Source organism: Mesocricetus auratus, unplaced genomic scaffold (assembly GCF_017639785.1).
Source record: "Mesocricetus auratus isolate SY011 unplaced genomic scaffold, BCM_Maur_2.0 Super-Scaffold_100024, whole genome shotgun sequence".
Lineage (NCBI taxonomy): Eukaryota > Metazoa > Chordata > Mammalia > Rodentia > Cricetidae > Mesocricetus > Mesocricetus auratus.
The window spans coordinates 1,928,761-1,955,938 of NW_024429205.1; the positions used below are offsets into that span (position 1 = coordinate 1,928,761).

Consider the following 27,178-nt stretch of genomic DNA (forward strand, 5'->3'; position numbering starts at 1 on the left):
CCGAGATGCCAGAAGTAGACATCATTTTAGCAGTTGCTGCAGTGGAGCATTTAAAGATAAGGAGGGTAGTGGTTTGGTTTTATTTAATGTAGATCACACACTGCCTAGCTCTTCCTCAGACTTTATCTTCCTTTTTATGGGGAGGTGAAACATGGGCACAAAAGGACATGCATAAATGTATATGTAAAATATATTTGTCTATCTGCATATGTTGTTTTAAATGATTATTCTTTTGGGGGGATGGACTGTGAAGATAAACCACACCTTATATGTTTTATCGATGCAGTGAATTTGTATTTCTCATCACAGGGATCCCGAAAGACTTTTAACCATAGTATGTACCAAATATGCAAATAAAGACTCTATGGCCACAGAGTGGTAGCTCACCTTGAGGATGGATAGTTATTATTTAATAAACATGGAATTGGATAATTATTATTCTTTTTCACTATGTATTTTGAAAATAAGACTATGGAAGAGACTAGCCTGTGATTTATCCACTTTATGAAACATACAATTTTTGTAAATACATGTACTCAAAGGGTATTCAGTGTCAGGCCCATTTGGTTTATGTGTCATTGCCATGCTCAAAGATCCTGGAAATGAAATACTCAATTCCTATGTTCTAAATAGTGTTTCTTCTACATGTGGTGGACTCATTTAGTAATAACTCGATCTGCGTAAATGCGTTCTATGTGAAACAAAATAGACACATTTCAAATTATAGTCAAGAGAAAGTGATTGCTGGGTGGACGCAGTTATCAGCACAGGTAACTTGAGGTTTCTTGCCTGGTCGTCAGGCTGATGCCATTTCACATTTCTACCCTACCCCATATCACTGCCCCGACTTCGCATGCTGGACACCATCTGCTCCACTATGGCATTTGTCTAAGTTGTATCCAAATCATGCTTCAACATGGGCTGCTGAAGTTGTCCCCATGAGGCTCTCGGTCCTCCTTGCTTCTCACTTGAGGTCACGGTCTATACCTGTATGGCAGGAATGAGGCACAGCCAACCTTAGAGGAGACTGCTACAGCCTCAGCCTGTGATGGGGTTCTGATGTCGACCAAGGGGACACAAAGACAAAAACCTCAGGATAGTGACTAGCACTAAAAAAGGTGGCTTTGTGTACTGCAGGAACCTTGCGTTCACTGTGCTTTCCAGATGTGTGGTAGAGCTAACTGGTAACAGGACTGTATTTATTGATAGACGCTTGGGCACTGACATCCACAGTATGGTTAAAAATAGGGTGTTCACAGTGAGGATATGAAAACAGGAGCCTGGTGGATTTCTGCCTCTCAAACCTCACTTTAGCAATGTAAGCACAGGTAAGAGTCTGATCATGAAGATAGCTGATCTGTCAACAAAGCTCTGGAGTTCCTTTGATGGAGATTCCCAACCCTGGCCTGTTTGTTATGAAATACCTATAATATAAAAACACTAAGACATGACTATATGATGCTAGTTAAACTGTGTCTTGGAACACAAGTTCACATGCTCTTCAGTGAAGACTTCTCTCCACACCAGAAGCTTCTGAGGGATTCTCCATGAACTGGGCTCATAGAGCTGGGCTGATAGTGTGGTTCATTGTTGGTCAAAGATCTGGGGAACCAAACAAACCTTTGGCATCCCCTCCAGAGCAACCACAACAGTCAGAACCACAGAGGATGATCCTCCACACCAGCAGTGCCTGTGTCTGGGAAGCACATGGAGAGGGCTTGCAAGGGGGCAAAGGGCCTTACTCTCTACCAAGGATGTTGGCAAGGGTAAGAATGTTGCCTCACTGGGGTCACACAAGCTAGTCTCACAACAGGTCATGTGCCAAGCTCCTCCTCAATAACTCAAAGGGTCTTGTAACTCACCTGGTAGGTGACTGTAGAAGGTGCTTATCTGGGGAGCAGATGTTCTGAAAAGAGCACCTCGGTGGCTGACTACATCTCTGGGGCTGCCCTGCTCCCTTCTGACAGGGTTCTGCTTCCACACACTGGTTATACTCAGCACGTGAGGCATGTCTGAGTAGGTGCCAAGCCAGGTGTGCTTGATATGTAAACATCTGGGGCCTGTGTGGTTATTATGGAGTTGCTTGTTTGGTGATTCTGTCCTATGTCTGCTGGTGATGTTCAGTTGTTTGAAACACTCCAGCTAAAATCTCCTGATTCTGATTTGCTGCTGAGCCCATTATGCACCCAGGATTTAGGTGTTGAAGCCAGAACAGCTGAAGCCTGTGTGGCCACATTGTTACACATTTCAGTAAGACTTCTGTGTACTTCCAAGCATGTCCCTTTGCATACGTGAAGGTAGATTACCTAAATTCTGACCCCCAAGCAAACCAAACTAAAGAATTTAAGCTTAAAAAGTGGAGCAGATTCTAAATTTGGACAAGACTCTGTGCATACTGAATGTTTGTAACCCTGAACACTAGTGTCTCCTGCTTCCCAACAACGATGAGAATATGCAAGAGTATTTCTTATAATTGCAATGATGACACACAGCCAAGATACAAATCACTCATCAGCCCTGACAGCTAAGATATCATTTAGGATTGCACACAGCTGATATTGTGTCCCTAAATATTTGCTTAACTGGTCTCCTCTACATCTTTCCACACATTTCATTTCATAGGGCTATGAGTTAATTCTTAGATGCTCATTAGTGACATCAGTACATTTGTCCAAAGCACACTGGGCAGCATTTGCAATAGTTATTGGCATGGGCTATGATGTAATTTGTTAAACTTCTCCTTGCTAAGCATTCTGTAATACCATATGAAAGAACACAGGAAAAATGTGAGTAGCAAATTGTTAACATAGTAACTTTAAACCTCTGTAACAAAGTAGGATTGTCCAATAAAGTTCGTGCTTTCTAACACAAATGGTCATGACTTTGGAATGAGGTATGCTTATTTATGCCTGTGCATAGGAGTAGTGATGCCTGGTTCACTTGCATGATCTAAACATGTTGGTGTGTTCCCTCCTATAGATGAGATAATGGTTTTGTACCTGGAAGTTAGCTGTTTCAGAATTAATGTTTTTGAAGATGTTTTTAGCCCAAGGAACAAGGGTGAGAAAAAAGTATTCTCATCACGTTACCATCATTTTTAGTATTTCTATGAGACAAACCCCAAGTCAAAAAAAGCTATATCTAGGATCATGAGAAAATCATCACTTCTTCCCAGAAGGGATTTTTAGGATAGGGTTCAAAAATCATAGTTTTGAGTCGTGGGCTAATAGAAAACTGGACACAAAAGTGAATCCTCTCGATTGCATTATGGAAGCAACCCATACACAACACAGTAAGCTTACACTTTGCTTGAGCAACTCATGGTATTCTGCCTTAGACTAGAAACCTGGTTCTCAAACATGAAGCACACAGCCAATCCCCCAACCATTTCCATTAAAAGTAGTAGCTGTTTTCATTCCAGCCACGTGACAGTCATCAAAGGATGACTTTCACTAGCAACAGATAGAATCTTCCTCCCCAGCTCACACACTGGAGGCACGGAGGTTAGGGCTATGCCAACAGCCATGCTTGAGTCAGTCAATAGTGCCTCTCGGACAGGATAACTTAAACACCAGACACGCTAGACTAGATTTCTTCCTACATTTCGCCACAAATATCTCAGCGAGTTGCCATGACAACCAATCTAAATAACAATTTGACAGAAATCTGAAGCCTGGATGATAAAGGGATCATTTGAGGCAAACTTTACGTTCACGCAGGCAGTCTATCCATTTGGTGTTGAGAAACCCTAGTCCTGGAATTGTTAGGACGCCAAGGATTTTAACACTAGAAGATTCACACAGAAAACTGACCCCAAACCGTGGCCTAGGTTTTGTTAGTATTTAAAGATTACCATTTTCTTCTTCCTCTTCTTCTTCCTCTTCCTCTTCTTCCTCCTCTTCCTCCTCTTCCTCTTCTACATCATCTCCATCCTCATCATCATCGTCGTCGTCATCTTCCTCCTCGATCTCCTCCTCGTCTTCCCGATCCACCTCTTCGTCGTCATCATCCTCATCCCCTTGCTCATCGTTGTCCTCGGAGAACTCCTCTTCCTCGTCCTCCCCCTTGTCATCCATGTCTTCAGTGCCGTCGCTCTCAAAGCACTCGTCTACTGAGGAACTATCTGCTTTCATTGCAAATGGTTTTCGCTTCGGAGCAGGCTCTTGGGGCTGTTTATCTTGCGTTTTCCTTTTTTTAGCCAAGGGACAACCATATACACTGATGATAACAAAAAAAGGCAGAGAAAGAGATTGGTGTTACTGACTGGATATCAGAGCAACGGGCTGCCTTGCAGATATTTGGGATTGAGCATAATAAATGTCACCATGCAAACTCAAAGGGCCAGGATAATACTGTTCTCTCACATAACAGTTCTGCTAATGAAAACGACATGGCATCGAAGTACTGCTTGCATTTGTTTAACTACCATTAGCATGTAATTGGACTCTTCTATCTCACCATTGCTGTGATTCCAAATGGCATAGAGACCTTAGTTAAGGAGGATGGTTATAAAACCCTTTCGCCAGATGCTTCTCAGGCAGGTGAAAGTTCAGACTCAAATTACTAAATATTTTACTATATCTATATCACACATGATGTTTACATATATGTTTTATGCACATCATTTTAACCTATACTGATTTATAGAAATATAGGATGTGCATCCTCTAAAAGTACTTGGGTCTGTATATTTTGAAGACACAATATTATCCTCAGATGTGAAAGCCTACTAGAAGCAGACAAAACCACAGATGTTGATGATAGCTTCTGCCATGTTTAAAGGCTGGTCACTGTCAGCCTTAGACAATGTCATTTCCACCCCTAGCTCCCAGAGAATGACTTTGGGATTGCGGGAAGTGGCCATTAAATCAAGATGAATTTGGGTCAGACTCTCCCTCCAAGCTGAGCTTATATTCTTTCCCTGAGAAAAGATGATTCTCCAAACTGTGTTGCCTGTTTAGTTTTATTTTTTTTTCTTCCTGGAAAGCCTGTATGTGCTTAAGGAGCAGAGGGAGATACAAAAATGCTATGGGAAATAATGCATGTGTTTAGAATGTCACTTGACTTTTCCTTTTAACTAGTCAGTACAAATAGAAGATTTCTTCAGACTTGGGCTGACTCAGTGTGGTGATTTGAAAGAAAATGGCCCCCATAGGGAGTGGCACTATTAGGAGGTGTGGCCTTGTTGGAGGAAGTGTGTCAGTGTGTTGGTGGGTTTTGAGATCTCCTTTGCTAAAGCTATGTTCAGTGTGGCACACAGTTGCTTCGGCTGCAACTGTGACCAAGATGTAGAACTCTTAAGCACCATGACTGACTGCATGCCACCATTGCCACCTGCCATGACGATAATGGACTAGATCTCTGAACTGTAACCTACCCCAATTAAATGTTTTTCTTTAGAAGACTTGCTGTGGTCATGGAGTCTCTTCACAGCAACAGAAACCCTAACGAAGACACTCAGTTTGGAAACTAGGAATGGTGACACGATCACAGATCTTGGTCATCCAGTGTTATCCTATGGAAATCCTGTGCTATTTATCAGATGTTGATAGAAAGGGACAGGGCTGAGATCCAATAATGACTTTGACATGTCAGTGGTTATCATTTCTAATCCCTCACTGTGCTATACAATAAACACTTGGCCATTGTGGCACTGAACCAATTCAGATCAAATGAATGAATTAAGGGTGGTGAATCCTCTCATACAATATGTGGAGGGCACCGTATCCAAGGGGCAGACAGTCAAACGCCAGGAAGACCACCAGAAAGAAGTTATTCTGAGAAGAACTTTGAAGAGTAGGAAAGTGCCATCTAGCAGAGAAAAAGACACTTTAACACACATCAAAAATAAACTGCAAACAATATGAATGTAAGAGAAAGCACAATGTAGTTCAGAAAACTGAAACATAAGCCCCGGGGAGCTGAGAGACATTAGGGCGAGGGAGGAAGATAAGGAGGACCGTGTGATGTGCCAGGCAGGAGCCGTGGACTGTGGGGCTCTATCTGAGCTCTCGCAGACAGTTTCTGATGCCATTGGCTTTGTGTGTTGGAAAGGTCATGGTAAGCTGCTCGGATGATGAACTGATGTGAGGCTGGAGATGGCCAGTAAAGGAATGTCTGTGTGGTAATCAGGCAGTGGAACAGACCAGGCACTGAGGAGGATGGCCCGATGGCTGACTGCAGAGATACAGCACACTACAGTCCAAGGGAGCCTCCCCTGCACTCTGAGACCCCATGGCAATAATAGGCTCCAACCTCTTATGAACAGAGCTGAGGGTGGGTGTTGAAGTCAGGCTGCATGACATGGTGACTGGAGCTTGTCTGTGGGCAGGGCTTATGAGTCAAATCATTTTGGATAGATGTTAAACTTTGTACCTCAGAGTCACCAAAAAAGAAAAGTGTCTATCTGACACTGGTACTTTAATCATGAAATGTAAAAAAATAAACATGAGGTGAGTTCAGTGCCTGGCTCAGATTAGGTCCTCAGCCTGTGACAGTATTTGCTGCAAAATGATATATAATATCCTCTGCTCTCATTGACATGTGATCATATCTTGATGGCTGTGTCTCCAGATGGTCAGATGGCCCCTTATGGTTAAGATACCCTGATGCTACCCTCAGTTTCTGCCTGATAGATTATAAACTAAGATATCAAGGATGTTCCCAGTTGCCATATATGCACACCAAAGAAGGGTCTGCAGCCTCAAAAGACTCGGGGTTTATTATAATACCATCTACATTGTTGCTTTCATGTACTCGTGGGCCTTTCAAGAGGACCATAGGAAGAAACAGCCTAAAATGGAGATCTGTCTGGCTCACTATCTTGGAAGGAAAAAGAAAGCCATCTTACCTCCATAAATGTTATTATTTTCCAGGCCCTCTCATCAGCCCTATCTTTGCTGTCTGAAAAGCATTGACTCTGCTCCTAAACTATCCATATCTCTTGGCCAAATTCTTTTATTTGAGAAGACAAGAACTTAGGATAATCCCAAGCCAGTAATAGGCCCCTCATGCATGTGTCTGAGTGCTAAGGCACTTATGCCTTGTAAACATTGCAAGGCCCAAGTTTACCCAGCTACATGACGAATTACTGTTAGACCTTCACAGCCCTAATGTTTGAGGTCATTTAGGGTGAATTCCTACGGTGACCATTTTCTTTATTGGCACACATTATTTAAGTGTAGGCTTCAGCCTTCCAGTACACTTATATTTTGAATGGCTTTTTTTGAAAATGTGGGTGCAGTGTGATAACTGTAGGATTCACTGGCCTCAAACACTAACCCTTCTTGCCAGTTCATTTTGTTTGTTGCTCTGGTTTCTCTGTGTCCTTAAGGCACAGTGAGAATAGTCCCACCTCAGCCATATGCAAACTCCTTGACTTCTCCCACTAACTGCCAGTTCCTGGTGTCCACTCTTAATGTGACAACAAATTCTGAGTCCAGACACATTTCACCCTATGTTAGAAGCTGACTCGGGAGCCTGCTCAGGTCACCAGAGACCTGGAGAAACTCTGGGACTGTGTCTGGGGTGTGGATCCTGCCAAACTCATGTTGTGTATGCAGCTTCTGCTGATGGGCATCACCTTGGGAGGAGGAGGAGGAGGAGAGAAGTTTTGCCCTCACCTATGCACTTGGAGTACTGTGAACCACCACAGTTGGACTCCTGTCCATCAACACATTCATGTTTTTGCAAATGGCAAACAAAATCGCAGTTCTCAGACTGAAAAAGCCGAGGGGAATTAGTGACAAAAGTGCTTGAAGCATCCATGAAGCCAGGGCTACAGTTAATATCTTTGGCTTCTCTCCTCATGTTCCACATGCAGAGCCTATCCAAGAGCGATTGCTATCTAGAGTAAAACGCATCGACTCATTCTTTAATCCTTTGACTCACATGGTTTAGCCTCACCAGTTGTGTGCCTTCTCTGAGGGGTTAGCGGAACCTGCCTGGTGGTAGGTACCCAGGGGACACTCAGGGACAACCCATTATGTCCTTGTTGGTGAAGGATGAGAGTGTACCATGCCTTAGTGGGGTCACAGGTCACATGATGCCTTTACTATTCTCCAGGGGAATATGTATTCTGTTGACTCTTTAGCTTCTGAGTTGCAGCATCTAACATAGTAGCCTCATAACGTGTGCAGGTGCTGTGTTAAAGATAACCGGAAGTCCAATTTCTGTGCTTTACTAGCCACATTTCAAGTATCCAGGGCTACAAGGTGCTAATGGTTACCAAAAGGTCAAGGCAGAGATGCAATCTTACCATCAAACAAAGTGCCCCGGGACAGCCATTAGAGAGTTTAGCATCCTTTCTAGATTGTTCAGTGCATACTAGGTAAGTGAAGAAATGGATGCCGTGGTGATGAAGGTGAGGGTGGACCATGGTAGAGAGAACCGGAATTTGGAAGGCGTCACAAGGTTCTTGAAGGCAAACTTAGAAAGAGCCACTGGTCCTGGAGAGCATGTGAAGAGTGTCCTGCAGGCCAAACACCCACACCTGAGGCATGGAACAGTGTAGTGACTTGGTCTTGGGAAATGTACTGAAGGCTCCTTCCTGGTCTCCAAGTACTGCACCTCTGAGGGTTAAGTGTGCCGTTGGAGAGCAAATTCACTTGTAAGGTGCTGACTTGCTCTTCCTTTCCTCCAGTCCCGTCGGTTCACTTAAAATATAATGTGAACTCTGCACTTCGGTTGCATTTATACTTTTATACACAGTTGAAACATCAAGGAATTAGCAAATACGTTTACTGCCAGCATCATTATAGTTCAATAGTATTTCATTGACCAAAACGATTTTATAATCTTTCCATAGTGTCTCCATAAAGTGGTTCTTAATGCAGGCACCAGGCATGATCACAGTTGCAGCCTCACCTCAGAGAGTCAGGCTCTAGAGTCACCTCAAACTGCTCTCAAAGTCTGTGTGACATCTCTGTCCAGAGATAGAAGAGAAAATTGAAAGTAGAGAGAGGAGGGAAGTGATGCTTAAACAGAAACGGTGTCTGGGCTCTTGTGTCTTAATCTTTCTAGCTATACAAAACCACCAATGAGAACCAATGATGGTTACCCTGCTCTCTTCCAGCTCAGCCTCTGGGTCCTCCAGAGTATCTTAGTTTTGAAACACTTACAAACCTTTGTTTGCCTGGTTCCCTGTGTTTCTAGTGGGCTCTTCTGGAGGATGGGCTACTTGCAGTGGTTTACCCTCCATGGATTTGAATATGTAAAAGATTGGATCCTTCAAGGTTGGATTCTGGGTTATGCTTAGCTGATTTTTGTTTGTTTGTTTTTGTTTTGTTTTAAACGTGTGCTTTCCTTTGCCCAGGGTCTCTGCCATAGTCACTGATAGGAGAGGGTGGCATGCGGGCATCTCGTGGCCTCTTTGGGAGTTGTGTTTAATAGGTGTCCACTGGCTGCTAAGTTAGCTCACAGCTCTCCAGCGGTTCTTTATGGCAAAGGGTAGCTGTTTCATGTGTGGCTTATCGTGTTTTCACTGTGTTAAGCTTAATAGTTACTTTGCAATAAGTAACACAACCCTGAAGTACTGAGATCCAGCTGCAGCTGTCTATAATGTCACTGGCGGAACATTTCCTTCACCCATAGATGTTGTTTTCTGTACCTCAATCTAGAATGTCCCTGGTGGGACATTCACTGAATATGTGAATAGTGTTTTCTTCATTTTTATGGTCCTACGAATAGAAGTCAGAGCCTTACATATATTAGTACTCTACTAAGCTACATTCCAAGTTCACTTTTTTTTTTGAGACATAGGTCTCACTAATAGGCTCAGGTTGGCCTTGAACTCAATCTCTTCCTCTTTGTTTATGTCTCCCATATAGCTGAAATTATAGACCTTTATCACCCTTAGACTCTCACAATGACCCTGTGAGGCAGGGCTCTGTATTCCCTCTTGAAGGGAGAGAGGTTATTTAGGGTCATGCCTCTGGGCACCACCGGGCAGGGTGTATAACTCCCTTCTGTCCATGCCAGGATTTCTGAATTCTAATGTCTGCTAATTCTGCCCTGATTTCTTACTGGGTTATTATAAGGGCCATTAACAATGGTGCTTTCTCTATAAAGTCTTTTATGTAATAAGTAGGCATTCAGGAAGCATCTGCTGCATGAAGATTGAGAGAGTTTGTCTGCTTATTTATTCAGGAAGCGTTTTCCTGAGCAGTGCACACGATCCTAATGCCATGAGACAGCAGAGTAGGTCCCTGGGGGATCGGGGAGGGAAGGAGAGTACTTTGCAGGAAGACACTATGGGGAAGAGGACAGACAGAAACAGAGAGACAGAGGTATACAAAGAGAGGCCAAGACAGCTAGATACACACAGAGAGACAGAGAGGTGAAGAGAAGCAGAGGCAGATAGACCCAGAGAGGCAGAGACAGACACAGGGAGGGCCAAAGACAAACACAAAAAGACAAAGACAAATGAAAAGAGATTAAAAAAAGCAGAGAGAGGTAGACACAGAAAAAGATAGACAGAGACAGAGCTAGAGACAGACAGAGGCAGAGATAGACACAGAAAGGCAGAGACAGACCCAGAAAGACAGGCAGAGCTATGAGGTGCATTGTGAGTAATGAGAGAGACAGGAGGAAGTGGTGCTCTCTGTCTGATCCTCCATGGTCAAGATAAGGTGATGGGATCAGAGGAGGCCCCAAGAGAGTAAAAGTTGACAAATTCGGCTATGTTCACACTGCAGTGATGACTTCTCACATGTAGCATGGAGAGTGAACTGACAGAGAAGAAAATACGACCTGGGGTGTGCAAAGGATATGTGAGGAATGGCATCAATCACAGCTCACGTAGCTTGGCCATGGAGTAAACAAAGACCCATGCTCAAGTGACCAAAAAAGGGGCAATGGCAAGGACAACCTCTGACCGTCTAGCCTAGGGCTTTGCCAGGTAGGAGTGCCAAAAATTGATGGGGAGGACCCAGGAGGAAACTCATATCTATTAGCTTATTCATAGCTAGGAAGATCAGGAAAAATCAACTAAGGCTTGGGCACTAAACTTGTGTTCCCTTGTAGATGTCAGTTGGTAGGTGGTCTCAGCAAAGTGGGACTGGAAATGAGGTTTGAAGTGGTCATCAGTGGATAGGATTCTGTCCAAGGCCCTCACTCAACTGTTCCCAGGAAAACACCACTGCTAAACTATGTTTCACCACCCACTGCTGCCCATCCCAACAGCAGGTCTAACCAGACCTACTGCCTACCGCCCTCCTGCTAGAACAGAGAGTACGATGGATGTTAGTATGGGGGGGGCGGGAACTAGAAGGGAGTTTCAATAGAGACAGTGAGACTGCAAGGAATGCCAGCGCTTCTGAGTTGCCCCAGTTACTGAGAGGAGGACTTGGACACACAAACACACAGGCTCCTAAGGACATAATGCACACAAAGCGTGCATGATGAGAAGAGAAAGCACCAGGAGGATGGCGTCTGTTACTTAGGAGCCCTGTTCCACTTGCATCCTTGAGTGAAGGCTGGCCACAGCATGACTGAGACCCAGATAGCATCAGGAGTCCTGAGACTGAGGGAGGAATCAGGATTTAGGTTCACTAGCTCCCTAGCCCATTAACTCAATCAGGAAATGTCCATCATTGGCTTCTGAAGGAGTCACCAGTGCTGAGGGTTCTAGGTTGGTCCTGAAACTCTCTGGAGAGTACAGGAAAGAAAAATTAAACACTCTTTCAAAAGAATTCATGTCACTGTATTACTCAATTAAAGAACTATAACTTTGAACTTCTTTATAATATACTTAGCTACACACTAGTAACACTAGTTCAGTTGTAACTATGTACTAGTGTATTTTCTTGTTAACTGTCTTCTGTAAAGGGGGGTTAACGGATGTCTAGTTCATCTGAAAAATCCATATCCACTTTTAGTTTAAATATGTCCAGCAATAAATATTCTGGACATTGCAAATACTTAATAAAAATTGCTCAAAATGTGTATTTGATTCTTTGCTACAGATTCTAAAACAAACATCAACTTCTATAAGTCAGACACTTACTCTTAGCTTTAAAAATGCATTTACATGGCATAGTCCAATATTAGACACATACTGCCTTGAACAGTAACTCAAAGAGGTAAAGTATAAAGCAACCATTAACCTTTGACCACCCACCCCTAACAGCTTTCAATTCATGAAAACCAGCAGAGCTGCTGGTTACTACAGAAACCCAGTTCAAGCCAGCTTTGGCTGAGATTTGGTTCTCTGGGTTCTTACACACATAACTCCTCCAATTGCTAAAATCCTACTTGTAAACAAGTACACTTTCTGGAGTCACAACATTGATCAGGCCCGTCAGATTTCTTCAATAGCTTTTCTCCAGGCTATCCTGTCTACACTCCAATGGTTGCCTTTTACAATGTGTTTTTTTTTTATTAGCACACAATTTAAAGAGTCAGCTTGAAAAGCCAGTAATCCTCCACGTCTTCTTTGCTTCTTCCACAATCCCCGAATAAGTGCTCATATCATACTTCCTGGCTTTCAGTTTAACCATTGCCTATTGGGCCCCTTTGGGAAGTAAGAGCTCCACCTGAACCTGCATAGATGGACAGGGACATGTCCAGTCCACAGATATTCTCAATGACCACAATGAGACATGGGTCTACCCAGGCAGCAGTGCCGACTATTGTACTACTGCGTTTCCTTTCCTGCCTGCCTATTATCACTGTATTTGTGGGTATTTCTATTTTTCTACATGTGTCTTAAATGATTCTCTAACTCTCCTTCAGGTATCTCACTCCTGCGCGTAAGTTTCTGTCCTGATGACGCATACGAGGTCATCCTCTTGTAGCCGTTTCTGCCTGTGCCTGCCCACTCCAGGCTGTGTGTGTCCACCCTGCTGGGGTTCCTTCTGCTCCTCTCTGGAGCCCACCTTCCAGGCCCTAAATTCACTGAGGCAGTGTTCATGAAGGCATGTGCCATGAACCCTTGCCCATCTGAAATGTGTTTACTCTGCCCTTGCATAAAGGAGTTGGATGATACCAATTGCAAAGAAATTTCCCTCAAAACTTCCTTTCTTTCCTGTATTCTAGTGTCTTGGGACACTGTGTGTGCAGCCGCCAGTGAATTTAAGATTTGACAGTCTTTCAGATGTCCTCCTCAGCCCTAGGTGAGGACTGAGATTTCTCAGACTATTCCCAGTGGCATACGCGGGTACCTATGTCGTGGGGCTTTGCAGAGTGAGTTCTAGGAGCCTGCAGTGACTTTCTGCAATGCCCACTATTCCTTTCTGAAACAACCAGAGTGGGAGGCCACGTTTCCTGGACTAGTTCTCTGACTGCCCCTGCTTGGCATTCCTATTTTTTTCTTCTTCATAATTTCATCTAATGGGCTGTTTCTTCAAGCTTGTTGTCATTCTTTTTAAGCTTTTACTTCTTACACTGTCATTCCCATGATTTCTTGGAGCTAATTGCTTTCTAAATAAACTATATGTCCATTTTTTTTTGAGAATTTGACCATTTCTTGGAAATCCTCTCTATACCTAACTCTGGTTTATCAAGTTGTTCTCATGTCTGGCCTCTGACTATACACTTCCTGTTCACAGTGGGACTGTTGACGGTGACATCAGGTGTAATGACTTGAGGCGCTTTTCTGCCCAGCAGCCTTATGTGGAGGGCTTCACTCTTTCCTTTTGGAACACTGGTTGGCTCTGCAGAAGTTGTGTTTTCAAGCTCCCACTGGCAGATACAATGCTCAGATTCCAGAACATAGGCTCAAGGCAGGCTCTGTGGTCTATCTGCCCTGCCTGCTTTCAGTTTTCCATACGACACCTTGTTGAATAACGCTGGACTCACTGGGATATAGTTCTCGGGCTGACCACTCATGGGGAATACACTGGCTCACTGGACACACGGAACACAGAGGTTTACTACACAAACATGGAGCCATCCCCTGCTTTCTACACATTTCCACGCCTGCTTCAAGTACCTGCTGCCATGCACACTCAAGCTTCAGAGGCTTCCTCTAATAGGTGCCTCTTGGCTGCCGCCCATGCCTTCTTCTGTGCCAGCAAAAGATCAAGCTCGTAGCAGGGGCAAAAACTCAGTTGGGCTAGACGGGATTTTTCCATCAGTTTTGTAGCTATTATAGCTATAATGCGGTTGATTTTCTTCTTGTTGTTATTCTTCTCTGGCAATTTCCACCTTTAGAAGCCAGATTCACAACTACTATTATAGTGAGGCCTGTGCAGCAGCAGAATCAATCCCTGCCTTGAACTAAGACAAGGGCTACTGAACGAAGAAATTTTAACTTGTCTACATCTTTCCATTCCACTTTAGATTCTGTTGCTGTCCAATCTGGCCCCACCCTTTACAAAAGATAGACATCTTTTCTTCATCTTTCCCATTCTAGAGTTCTCTGTTCATCCATGATTCCTACTGCTGGCAGTTTCTTCTCCTACTCATCATTACCGCCCATTTCAAGTTCCTGATTCTCTTTCAAGTCAGTCCCAATCAGGCTAGGGTTCAAAACTGTTTATCTTATATTCTGCAAGGAGATATTTCCTATCTATTGTAAACTAACTTGACTACTCCACATGTGCGGGTGCTGGCTTATCGTATTAATGCAACAGGTTTCTTTTGGTGTTAGGGATGCTACCAGATTATCAGTCATCCTGGGTCCCCATGGCACATGACAAGAAGGCTTCAAAAGTTCTGTTTCTGTTGGTTGACTGCACAAACACTTGACACTGGCCTGAAAGCTTTTATGCTTGGTTCTACCAGATCCTACCTTTCAGTAAAATGCATGCAGGATCTTGTCTGCCCATAAGAAGTATTGATTGCCCTTGACATTTGTGAGATTAGAATGCTGAGTATGTTAAAACTGTTCCAACAGCCAAGCCACTCATCAGCAGTAACACTGGCAGATTAATCTGGTCCATTCATGCCCTTAGACTACTGGGGTTATGCTTTAAGTGACATTCTATTTTAACCAAAGAGCTAGGGTAGCTAAGAGGTTTTCCAAATGTGTTCATTTCAATATGGCCCAGTGGCCTATCACACCACTAACACACACAGGGAAGGAACCTTAAAACCCATCTGATCTATCTTTGACCTAGAAAATGCAGTAGCATACCAAAATTCAAACATTAAACCAAACTCTCTGTGTCAGAAACACCTCTTATACCCTTCCAACATGAAAACTGACATGTGCACATTCAGAGAAAAAAATATTTCTCAGGGACCTAGCCACACTATACATTTCTAGTTCTCTGGCTACATCTGATCAAAGGAACATGTCCAGACAGACAGTTGCTGGGAACACTCTACTCACTCAATTGGTCCACCATGCGGTATCATGCTGTCATTTCCATCTTGTCTTACTGAATGGATATGCTCAAGTTGGCACTGATATGCTGATCACAAAGGTTGAGCGTGTGCATAACAATACAGCTCTAGGGCTATCTTAAGCTGAGTGGAAAGGTGTCTTTGGGTTTGTGGTGAACAATGTGGCAGCATCCTTGGCAAAGCACTTTTCAACTCTGTATGTCATTGTTCTCAGTGCCACAGTTCCCCTGGTTCAGAAGCCCCCTAAGGTTTCACTGGTGCTACCATCATGGTTTCTAGCAGGTGGAGCTACAGGCCTGATTATGCTGGTTGTGTCTCTAGCAAACTTTAAGAAAATCAAAGAGCTAAAATCTACCCTTCATGGGAGGGCAGGGCTTATGAGATGCATGCATGAAAAGGCAGTGTGTGTGAGGACAGTGTGCATGTGTGAAAGCATGTGTGGCCAGTGTGTGTGAGTGTGTGTGGGCATGTGTGTGCAGTGCATGTGGAAGCACTGTGTATGTGAGAGCAGTGTATCTCTGTAGATTGTACATGCATGAAGGCAGTGTGTGAAGACAGTGTGCACGTGTGAAAGCCCAGAAATGTGAGGGTAGGTGGTGTGTGTGTGTGTGTTTGTGTGTGTTTATGTTTACATGCATGTGCAGTCTATGTGCAGGCAGTGTGTGTGTACAGAAATGTTTGTGAGGCTCCTTCATTCTCAAATTTCATAGTATCTCCTGTAACAGCATCTATTGCCTTGGGCTCCTTGCATTCTTAAAGACGGGTTGGTTTTATAGGCTGAACGATATGGAAGGATACCAGGTCCTAGAGAGATATGAGTAAGTATACAATGCACAGAACTTTGACCCCCTTGGGTATGCTTGGGTTTCTTCAGGGCTTGTTAGATGCTATTGTGATGACTGATGACACAAAAAAATCTGTGACATTGTGCCATCAATGGAAAAATTCAAACAAACAAAACAGCAAAATCTGAACCTCGAATGAAAAGGCAGAAGCTATCATGGAGATGACATCATTCTACCATCAGAGACGATCACTCAGTATGAGCTCTGGCAAGCCCTGAGCATACTCTCAAAGATGCAACCCAGAGGCAAGTCAGCCCAGTATATAGAGAGAGCTCTGATGGCTGATGCTGTCCACTGTGCTCTTTGTATATCTGTGGCTATGCGGGTTGCTCTGGGTGGGCATGCACTAGTTCTGAGCTCTGCTGGGCCCAGGGCTTAGGCCTCACTGGGGATGCCATGCCCTTCTTGTGCACTGACTAGGTGTGCACTGGCTTTCATGCTTCCTTCAAGGAAGGTCACCCTCGGATGAAGATGCATAGCCCACTTTTAATTTGTTTTTCCTAAAGTGATTATCATGCAAAACAGTGTCTCTGGGATGGTTAGGCTAGGTTTCCAGTTAGCCTCACTCCTTCTTGGGGATAAACTTCTGGGTGACAGCAGGCAGGTGACAATACTTCTGTGTACATTGCTGGAGTTCTCTACTTAGTGTCAATCTGGGTGTCCTTGAGTCCTTTCTTGGCCCCTCCTTGTCAGTTTCTATGTGCAAGCCATCTCCCTAGCACCTCTGAGCTGCTCCTTCTCTCTCTATTGCCCTGCCACCACCTTGCTAAGACCAGATGCTTTCACCTGGATCAGCCGCTGCTTCCTTTTACCGTATCCTCCTGGAATTTAGGGACAGATGGACATATGGCATCTGTGAAACACCTGGCTCTTCCTGTCAATCATCGTCAGTCCTTTACCTAATCCTTCCTCTTATCTGCCCGTGCCCCAGTTTGCTACCTTTTTCCTCCTGCCTCCATCTTCCTTCCTGTTTCTTCTCCACCCTCCCCTGTTGTGGCCCCCTTCTCCTTTGCTTCCCTAGCAGGCAGAGATCTGAACGCCTTCTGTTCTTACAATGCTCTTGCACACTGGGCCCTGTGAGTTCCCATGCCCTTCCCTTGCTTCCCAAGGACTGGACATAAGCAGTGTCTCCTTCTGACCTTGAGGCCCTCTGTACTGCACTCCTCTAGCAATTACACGCTCAGTGCTGTCCTCTGCCCTGCAGTAGCCTCTGTGCTCTCTCTGCCTTCTTTCTCATTCCAAACAATGCCATCACCTTGTCCCAGACTGAATCCTCCATGCATTGCAGCTCTCCTGGGATGACGATTCCATGGAGTGGGACTTCAGACAGGGCGGGGTTAGTGCTTGGACTGTGTAGTCTCTGTCCTAAGCTAGTCAAGGTCTGTCCCGCAGCCTCTTGTAGGGTCATGTGTGATGGTTTGATTATGAATGCCTTCCCCAGAGGATCATAGATTTGAATGGCTGGTCATGAGGGAGTGGCACTACTTGAAAGGACTAGGAGGTATGGCCTTGTTGGTGATATGCTTGGCCCATGGAAAGCCCAGAGTCTTTCTCTCTCAACCAGTGCATCAGAAGGTAGCTCTCAGCTATTTCTCCAGCACCGTTTCTGCCTGTGTGCTGCCATGCTGACAATGGACCAAACCTCTGAAACTGTAAGAATGCCATCGATCGAATGACTTCTTCTATAAGAGTTGCCTTGGTTGGTTATGTGGTTGTTGGTGTTAACTCTGATGGAGATTCATAATGGAAAGGAGCAAGCTGAGCAAGTGAAAATACACAATGCACAGATTGAGAAAATGAACACTCTTTTTCCAGAAAATTAAACTAATCAGAACACCCTGTGCATGGACAGGGTGCTTATGCACAGCCCTAGGAGGGGCATGCAACTTTTGAGGCTGAGCTACAGAAGACAGGCTTCCAGGACTCGGAAAGACTCCGAGTTTATCCCAAAGACTGGTCTGACAGGAAAAGGTGTCCAGGTGGGAGGGGCTGCTGAGCTTCCAGAGTGTGTGTGACCAGGGGGAGGGGGTACAAGACAGAGGGCTGTCTGCTCCTCTTATGTGAGCCTTCAGGAAGTGCCAAGAGGTAGAGTGGGGGTAGCCCCTTCTTTTGGGGGTCTCTTCCCATTATGTGTGAGTCAGCCAAGACCTGGGTGGCTTCGTTTTATCATCTAGAGACAAAAACTAATCTTTGCTCTGAAGTTAAATGTGACAAAGCCTGACAGAATGAGCAGCCAACAGACATCAAAGGCTCTTTAGTGGCCCTATGAAAGCCTTCAGGCCCTGTCCACACATTTGGCCCCGTTCCATCCAATGGCTAGAGCCTAATTCCCCTTTGTTCTGGGTCTGGTGGAGGAATTAGGTGGCTGAGCCAGTGACTGGGGGCTTCATATGGCTGTGCTCCAGTCTGGCTACAACTGCTATAAGATACCCAGAGGGCCTACTGATGACCCATTTTGTAGCTGTGGTTTGAGGTGGCTATGAAGGGTGGTCCTTCAGTTCCTCTCCTCAGTCCTGGGTCTAGAGCTCAAGGCTGAACAGGTGACTGCTGAGTTCTGCGACCCAGGTTTACCTGTTTCCCAGTAGCCTGTTCATTGACTGAGCTATCGAGAGACAGTCACACCTTGGCCCAGCCTGAGAGTAAATACCCTGGGAGGCTAGCTCATTCTCAAAAGGGGAAAGAAATTGCTTAGCATGCCATCCATTTTGCCTTACAGAATGCTGTTGCAAAGACATTCTAAGTAAAGTGGTCAATCTTTTAAAAGGGTGGTTGTTTTCTGGGTAAGCAAGAAGCATTTTAGACATGATTACATAGTATCCTCTTTCCAGGGAACAATAAGGGTTTCCTGATCTTTGGTTCTAGGAATATGGTATTGCCAAACCCCATCCTACAAGTAAGGAACCCTGACACCAAGTCCCTATCTTCTTTAACCAGTGATATAAGGTAATTCTATCTTCTAGGGGGAAGGTATCAGCAAAAAATACTATTGTCAAAATACTTATTGTTATCAATAAGAAAGTCACATGATTTACAAAACAGTCTCAGGATAGAATTCGGCATCATTAAAATATCTAATGACAAGCCGGGGGGTGGTGGCGCACGCCTTTAATCCCAGCACTCAGGAGGCAGAGGCAGGTGGATTTCTGTGAATTTGAAGCCAGCCTGTTCTACAAAGCGAGTTCCAGGACAGCCTCCAAAACAATACAGAGAAACCCTGTCTTGAAAACAAAAAAACAAAAACCTAGTGAGATTGGCTCAGGGTCGAGCAGGTCAGGTGATAGAAACTGAATGCTAGGACTCTAGCATGTGACAATAACAGAGGCACCCCATTCCCACGGGGCTGCTGTAATTCAGATTCATCTTTATTTAGGAAGCATGACCAACCTTTAGCTGAAATTCAGGTTCGAGCCAATCTCAGTGTTTCTCTGGTTTCTCCTGCCAGCTGCATTCCCCGGGAGCCCACAAAGGGCACTTACACAGTCCAGTGTTCTTCAGCTGCCCTTTCTCTTCCCAGGGTCCTGGAAGCTGCCCTGCAGCTAGGGGTTCTGCTCTCCTGGAAGCCCTGTGTATGCCTAGGTCTAAGAGACTAAGGATGCCCCAGAGATAGCTGATGGACAGACTCACTTCCAGGGTACTGAGGCAGCAGAAAACTCTGGGCTAGATTCCCCCAACCTACCTTTCCAAACTTGTTTGAAACAAGTTGGGTCAATGCAAGAAGTTTGTCATTGTCCTACCAGACTCAGGAAGGATGGGTTCCGTTCTCAGTCTCTATAGGTATTGCCTCCCCTTCCCAACCTGCTGGTCACCCTTGAAGTAAGTGGGTAGGTAGGCAGCTGAGTGGGGTTGGAGGAAAAGAAAGACCATTTCCAGACTGGGTTGAAAGAAACATGGGGATGGAAGACTGGATAAAAGGACTAAGTCCCAGTGACAGGAGGGAACTGGGCCTGCTGTGATGTGCATCTCAGGAGGCCACTGCTTATTTCCAGGGGATTCTGAGAACCCAGTGATCCTGAAACTGACTACATCGGGGTGGGCTTGCTATGTCCTAGGATATGGCTGATTAGGAGACTACCTCTGCTATGTTGGCCTTGCTAAAGCCTCACAGCCCTTCTGTGTCCCATTGTCCCCATCCTGACCACATTTGCTAATATGGAGAGGACAGGTGGACAATGAGGCACTTATGGCCACTTCTGGGCTCAATGTCCCTCACCACCATACTAGTTGTGGCTCTAGAATTAATTATGGTAGCTAGGGAGGCTCAGGGGAGGATGTGCCCTGGACATACTTAGGGGATGTAGCATCAGGCCAGTTCCTAGGTGTAGGAAGGCCCTCCCACATTGCTGCATGGCCCTGTTGCACCTCATTTCCCAAACTCCTGTGCTTGGTGAGACTGGCAGACGCAGGGCCCCTCTGCTTTTCTGAGGGAGAATGTGACACTCAGGCTCCCCTGCTCTCCTACTACTTTTCTCATGCCAGCAGGGAGCCAAGGTCTCATTCAGAGTACAACAAGCCACCTGATTGTCTGGGGTGATGACAAGTAGTCAAGAGTGCAGCAAGATGAATTATTAATGGAAAGAATTGCATCCAGGAGGCTTGTGTGTTCCTGCGCTAGCCTCCCTGGAGTCTCACGAAATGAATCCTTTTGTACACAGGCAGCACCCTTCTGTGTCATCTCGTACCACATTAGCCGCTACGTACAACGCTGCAGAGTGGCCACTGAAAGTCAGGAGCAGGTTGGAGAGCCTGAAATCACTCAGTGGCCCTATGAGCTCTCCACATGAAGGAGAGTGGCTTATCCCAATGTGTTCAGAGCAGTAGACGCTCTAAGACAACACAAGTCCTTTCTCAACGGGGAGGAAGAGAGTCCTGAAGGGTGTTCATGGTCTCCAGCAGACATCCTGATCATCTTCTAATCTTGATGCCTTTCCTTTGTTATCCACTGGGGCTCTATAGAGGCAGTGAGGGTAGCTGTATAACAATGGAAGGTGTTCACAACACTTTTCAGGTCTCAGAGTATGCCCTGGCCCTCCAGGACCTGCGCGTAGTAAGGAGTGGCTGACCCTGGAAAAGTGGCTTATTCCACGTCCTGTACCTCCCTGAAAAGTGATTCCCTCTTCTTCCCCAGGGGGAAGACACATCTTATAGACTGCTGCTCAGTACTCAGCTACACAAACGCATCTGTAGTCTGATTCAAAGTGGCATCTCAGTCACTGCCAGTCAGTCACGATGCTGGACACTAGTGTATGTGTGTGTTTCTCTCTCTTGGGGTAGTGAGACTGGGTGGGGGTGCTGGGACAGGGTGAGGACACTGGGTGGGCTGTACACCCTGTGGACATCAGAGAAGGGGTGTTCACTCCATTTGTGTGGGGTTGCTGTCCACACTTTGGATGTGAGTTCTTGTTCTACATGTTCTCCGTGTCAGGGAGTTAGGACCTGAATCCTCACGTTAACATTTCAGATGGGGTCAGAACTGGGTGGATGCTAGGTAGTTTAGGTTGGCCTTAGCTATCTCCCCGGGCACCATCTCCTTTTCTAGAGAGACCTTTTGGTCAGCAATGCTCTTTTTGGTGTCCTTGTCAAACCCAGAGCCACAGAGTCCGTGGGACACTGAAGTACTGATGGCTGGAGCCCACCATCAGTTTCTGATGCAGCAGATCTGGATGGGGGCCCAGTGATGGCCTTTCTAGAGTGTTTCTAGGAAGTGCTGAAGTTCTGGACTTCACAGCTGGGTTAGGTGGGTGTGGAGACTCCACCGATCATAAATGGCTCCAGAATGATCATGAGACCCTGTGGAGCCAGAGATAGGACAACAGTTGCCAGTATCCCAGAAGCGCTTCAGAGTCTGGAGCAGCAATAGCTGTTTTTCTATGGTGTACGTCAAGTGGGTGCAGGGGAATGGAAAGAGAGCTGAGGCGGGAGTAGTAGCCCCTGGGGTGGGCTCACCTCTGCATCCGTGTCACCAGGAGGGAGGCTTAATGATGGCTCTCATAAACTGGTGTGTGCCCATGGCAAGTCTAAAGCTACCCAGGACACTGAAATCTCAATGGATCAATGCCACAGTCAGAAAGGAGGGTTGCTTCCCTAACTTTGAAGTTTGTTTTCTAACCATACTGTGCTGCTGAACTTTGAAGGCACTGTTCTCTGGAAGGCAGGGGAGAGCACCGAGAAGAAACAACAGGTCTTTGAGAGTTAGAGTCTAGAAGGCTCCTCCAATTACTCCTCCATCTTCTCGTTGTGAACCTAAATGATGATAATTGCTTCACTGATGCATAACTGTCCCTAGATACATGTGTGAAGAACAAGAAGGCAGCACCGTTCCTAGGACAGGGTCCTCCGAAAGTCTCTAGTGTGTGTCCGGTCAGAAGTGTCTTCTTTTCCTCCATTTGGGTGCACTGCTGATGCTTTTAAGACGATGGGTCTCACAGGAGAGGCATCAGTTAGGGGACCCAGCCACTCAGGACAGTGCCCTTTGGGCTCAGGGTTAGAAAACTTGGATTAGTTTCCAAGCTTTCGGGCCCCTCCAACCTCTGCTTTCCTGCCTAACAGTGTGAGGTCTTCGTTTCAGGGTCCCACATATAAGGTCAATCAGCAGAACCCTTTCTGTTACAGAGTCCAGACAGGGGCGTTTTGAAACGGCAGCACGAAGTGAACTAGGTGCCAACTGAAGATGCTAAATCTACAAATAGTGGAGCAGCCCTTGCAGCCATCTTAAATCAGCCTGGCTAGAAGCCTTCATTCATTCATCTCCCTGCTCCTAATCTCCATCTCCCGGCCTCTCTGATAAGTAGGGACACAGACCCCTGAGACTATGCAGACTACCAATCACAGCAGTCCTCCTGCCAGCAGACGCCATCTCTCAGGTGAGAACTAGCTGGAGTCACAACACTGGGTCCCTGAAGGATTTTGTTCCCAACTGTACAGCTGGGCCAGCTCCTCTGACACCTGCCCGTAAGCAACCTGCTGCCTTCTCGGAAGTCATCTCTGGGCACATTGAGCGGCTGATTTTCCTTGTGATTCCTGCACAGATGAGTTTGAGTGAACCATGGACCTTTTGGCAGGTCAGCACGGGCACTAGCCACACTGCCTATCTGTTTCTGTACATTTTGTTGATGTTCCAAAGTTGCTAACTAAGGTCATGGGTGTCCGACCATCAGGCAAGGTGTCAGGCCGAGATAATTGCCAAATCCAGAAATGACCTGTTCAGATCAGAGCCCTTAGATCCTCCGCCAGGACATGAGTTCCTTGTTCTCTTTGAATGTAGAATTATGAATAAATATATGTATGTATATATTCAGTTTTTCGAACATCAAGAATACAAGTAAACATATTATGTTTGCTTTGTGTATCTAATCCACAAAGTCACAAAGGAGGCAGGGGCCAGATGTGTGGCAGACAGCAGCAGGCTGACTGTTTTCTTAGGAAAACGGCCAAGAGACATTTTAAAATAAAGGATTTACTATGATAATAAAGGTTAACTGCCACCATAGTCCAAAATGATGGTGCCCAAATGTGTCTGTGCAGATACAACTCCTAGGACAGCCCCAGAGTAGCAGTGGTCAGGGACAGCTAGCTACTTCATCCAAATAAATCCCTGGGTCTCAACACTTTTTCCTCTTCATGCTGCTGTGGTCTGCTCTCAAATTAATATTAAAATATGTATGCCTTAACTTGTGATTTACAGAATCGGTGACAAACAGTAAAAAGGACAGGCATGCCATAAAGCTTATGGATGGGGTGACGGCAGGCACAATGACGCCTCATAAAGAATGGAGGGGAGTAAACACAGATAGGCTGGCTAGGTAGCTGTGTGCACTGAATCCCTTATAAACATCCCATGGCGCACCCTGCTGCAAGGCAGCCCCGTCGTTAATTAGAACATCCGGCAGACGCTGCAATGTATCCATGCACCCAAGTGGATCTTCATTTTTCACATGCGGGGCCTTACTAATTAAAATCAGCTTTGCAATTAAATGTGGAAAATTGTGTTAAACTTTCAAGCGTGGTTAGGAAAAAATGCAATTATTTTTAGGGTGTTTTATTTCAATGCAAATGAAATTTCTATCTGCATGAAGCCAGGGAAAGCAAAGAGGATGGCATAGGGCTCTCTCTGTTCTTTTTCCCTTTTCTTCCTTCCTTCTTTTTTTTTTTTTTTTTTGGATTATGGATGCTCCTCTCAGTTGCAAGCTGCAATGCTCCCCTATCTCTCAGCCAGTACCTGGCTGGGTTCCAAAGCTTTTAGTGAGTGCTCTCTGTCAAGGCATGAATAATATCAGCCCCAGGCTGTTGGCAGAATCCAAATGAGGCATGCATACATCAGGAAGCAAGCCCTCCACTTCAGCTCCCAAGCAAGCTCCTGTGAAGACAGGCAATTATTCACCCACCGGCTGCCCTGGCAATCATGCTGGTGGGCGGAAAGGTGCGTGAAATGGAAGAGAATTTGAACAAGGAGTACACACAACATGCCAGGGAGACGATCCAGTAATTTCCTAATAAAAAAAAGGAAGAAAAGCTACCAGTCGAAGCTTGTAAATTTAAAAATGTGAACTGAAAGATTTAGCTTAGTGTTTTCTAAATTGGAGAGATTGGAGAGGGCTGAAATATAGCTGTTCTCGTCTGCTAACTTCAGGGTGCTTGTAAAGTGCTCAGAGACTGCAAGGCTAAGTTATGCTTAACGTGTTAGTTAAGCAGGAACCCATGCTTAACTAATAAGTAATTTAAAAAATCTCAGTAAAGAGCTCAGTGTAAATGAAATCGCTTGACTGTCAAATCAGTCCAGAAGGCCTCATGAAACACACAGGTAGTGGGCGTGTCTACGCTATGTGCCCCTTACTTCGCTCCCTTGGGTGCATAGCGGCTTTTACAGAAATCACTTATAGACAAGCAAACGCAATTCATTTCACACATATACACCTAACAACTTTTGTGAGCGAAGTTAAAATTCCAATTCTTACACAGTATTTAGTATCACTCTTAGTAAATACTAAAACAATGTCATTATTATTTCATTTTTTGTTGGAAAAATTAATAAGATATTAATGGAAATAAAGTAACCCATATTTTGAGGATGAGAAATACATTTCTGTGGAAATTTTTTGACATCTGGCTTTATAGCTCGTGTCTCAGAGCGTCAGTTCATAAAACACTCCGGATGACTGGCAAAGCCTTTGATGGGCCACACTCACACAACCCAGGCTCATACTCACACTCACAACCATGCTCACACCCACTCACACCCACAGCCACACAACTCCCATCACCCTCCCACACTCACACAACCCAGGCTCATACCCACACTCACAACCATGCTCACACCCACTCACACCCACAGCCACACAACTCACACTCACCCGCCCACACACAACCCAGACAGGCAGGGGTTTCTTTCACTCGTCAGCAACCCAACCACAGAGAATCAGCCTTCCGTTCAGGGGAGGGCACCAGCAACGCACAGGACCAGGTCCCACTCTGTGCCTATCCTCTGCTGGGGTCTTCCGAAGCCTACGCAGGGCCTTCTACACTTTCAGGGTTGCTCATAGCGAGCCACTCGCTGAGTTGCTAAACCTTGGGTGGTCCTCATCTACTTTGTAAGGCCAGGAGGAAGCCGTATAGCAGCCTGAGGAACGTCATGCCTGTGACTTACAGATGTTCCATTTCTCCCACCAAAACGTAACCGCTAGCATGCAAGAGAGCGCTCGTCTTTGGCACTTTGAATGTCCACAGGTACCTACATGCCAGCTTGGGCTATGGGGTAGACAGTGCAGTGGCAGCCAGGCTTTGGGACCTAAGACAACCCTTCGGAAACTCAGAAAGAATGAGAAGGGAAGCTCCAATTAGACTGTATTATTTGGGGTTTTCAGGCATCTCTGACATCCTCTTAGCACAAGGTAAGAAGTCCCAGCATAGTAGAGGAGCAGGGCAGCTGCACACAAAGAGCCATACACCGTGTGACAGTGTAGGTGACAAAAGGAGGCCTCCTTCACTGTGTACAGAAGAGACCGGAAGGTCCAGAATGTAAGAACTGCCTCCAATCCTCAGGGTACACTTTATCAGGCCCCATCCTTGCATGCATGGCTTCGACGTGTTCACAGATAGTGACACGAAACCACGTATGGGACAAAGGGCAGACTTGTGTCCACAGACTATTGACAGTCCTGAAGGTCACTGTGTGCCCTATCTGTTAGTGTTCTGAGAAGTCAAGCCCAGGTTAGCTGATGAGGGCACCAAAACGTCAGCTGAGCTTGGATCCTGCTGCCAGTAATCCATTGAGATAGCGTAGTGCTTGGTGCCAAGAGGGTGTTGCTCAGAGGGACTGATGCCACGCTTTGGCAGACTCCTGGGAGTCTCTCTCTCTCATCTTTCACATTGTTGCCCTGGCTGCCCGGATACTCATACTGAACTTAGTACTGTATGAACCTCGATACACTCCTGCACTTCTATGCTTCTATTTCCTTTATAAGTTGTACTAGCTTAACTTTCAATTTGCCATTTAATTGTGCAGCTGGATGTAGGTTTTCCAGGGACCATGAATTATTGTGAGCTATTAACACAAACAAATAAACACCTAGAAGCAGTTTGTCTTTTGTTAAGACACAGTATGGGAATTGATGCAAAACATCCCCAAATGCATGTTATAACCTACTCCGACCCTAATATCCAAATCTTAAATTGTAAAATATTCTCAACCTACTGTCATCTTTCCTAGGTTTTTAGCTAGTGGTTGGTTCTCCTGTATTCCCTATTTCTCTGAAATCCGTGCCTCTGTTTCCATTACCGCAGAACACCCAACATTCCCATCTGCTGTGGCAGAGTCATCATCCACAAGGAGACTGACCAAACGCAGAGCCACACCCTTTGTGTCTAAAAAACACAGAGTCAGCAAACTAAAAAGGTAAGAAAGTATTGATTTTCTTAATTAAAGTCCTTAATTAAAGGACTATATAATTAATAGGCACCATTTTACCTTGGGCTCCCCCCCCCACACATACTTATTCTTTTTTTCTTTACAACATGGACTGCCCACATCTGCCTCTAGTAATTTTGTGTAT

The 27,178-nt window shown here is 45.3% G+C and overlaps 1 protein-coding gene across 26 annotated transcripts in view; it reads right to left on the bottom strand.

The window, feature by feature from the left end:
• Myt1l (myelin transcription factor 1 like) overlaps positions 1-27,178 on the bottom strand; it is a 380,106-nt gene that overhangs the window by 104,882 nt on the left and 248,046 nt on the right. For all 26 annotated transcript variants that reach the window (XR_005870745.1, XM_040730678.1, XM_040730677.1 and 23 more), the window contains one exon: positions 3,854-4,218. Coding sequence is in view for 25 of the 26 variants with exons in the window: in XM_040730678.1 (XP_040586612.1) it covers positions 3,854-4,218 (365 nt within the window). In the remaining variant the exon portion in view is untranslated. The remainder of the gene's footprint in view (positions 1-3,853; positions 4,219-27,178) is intronic.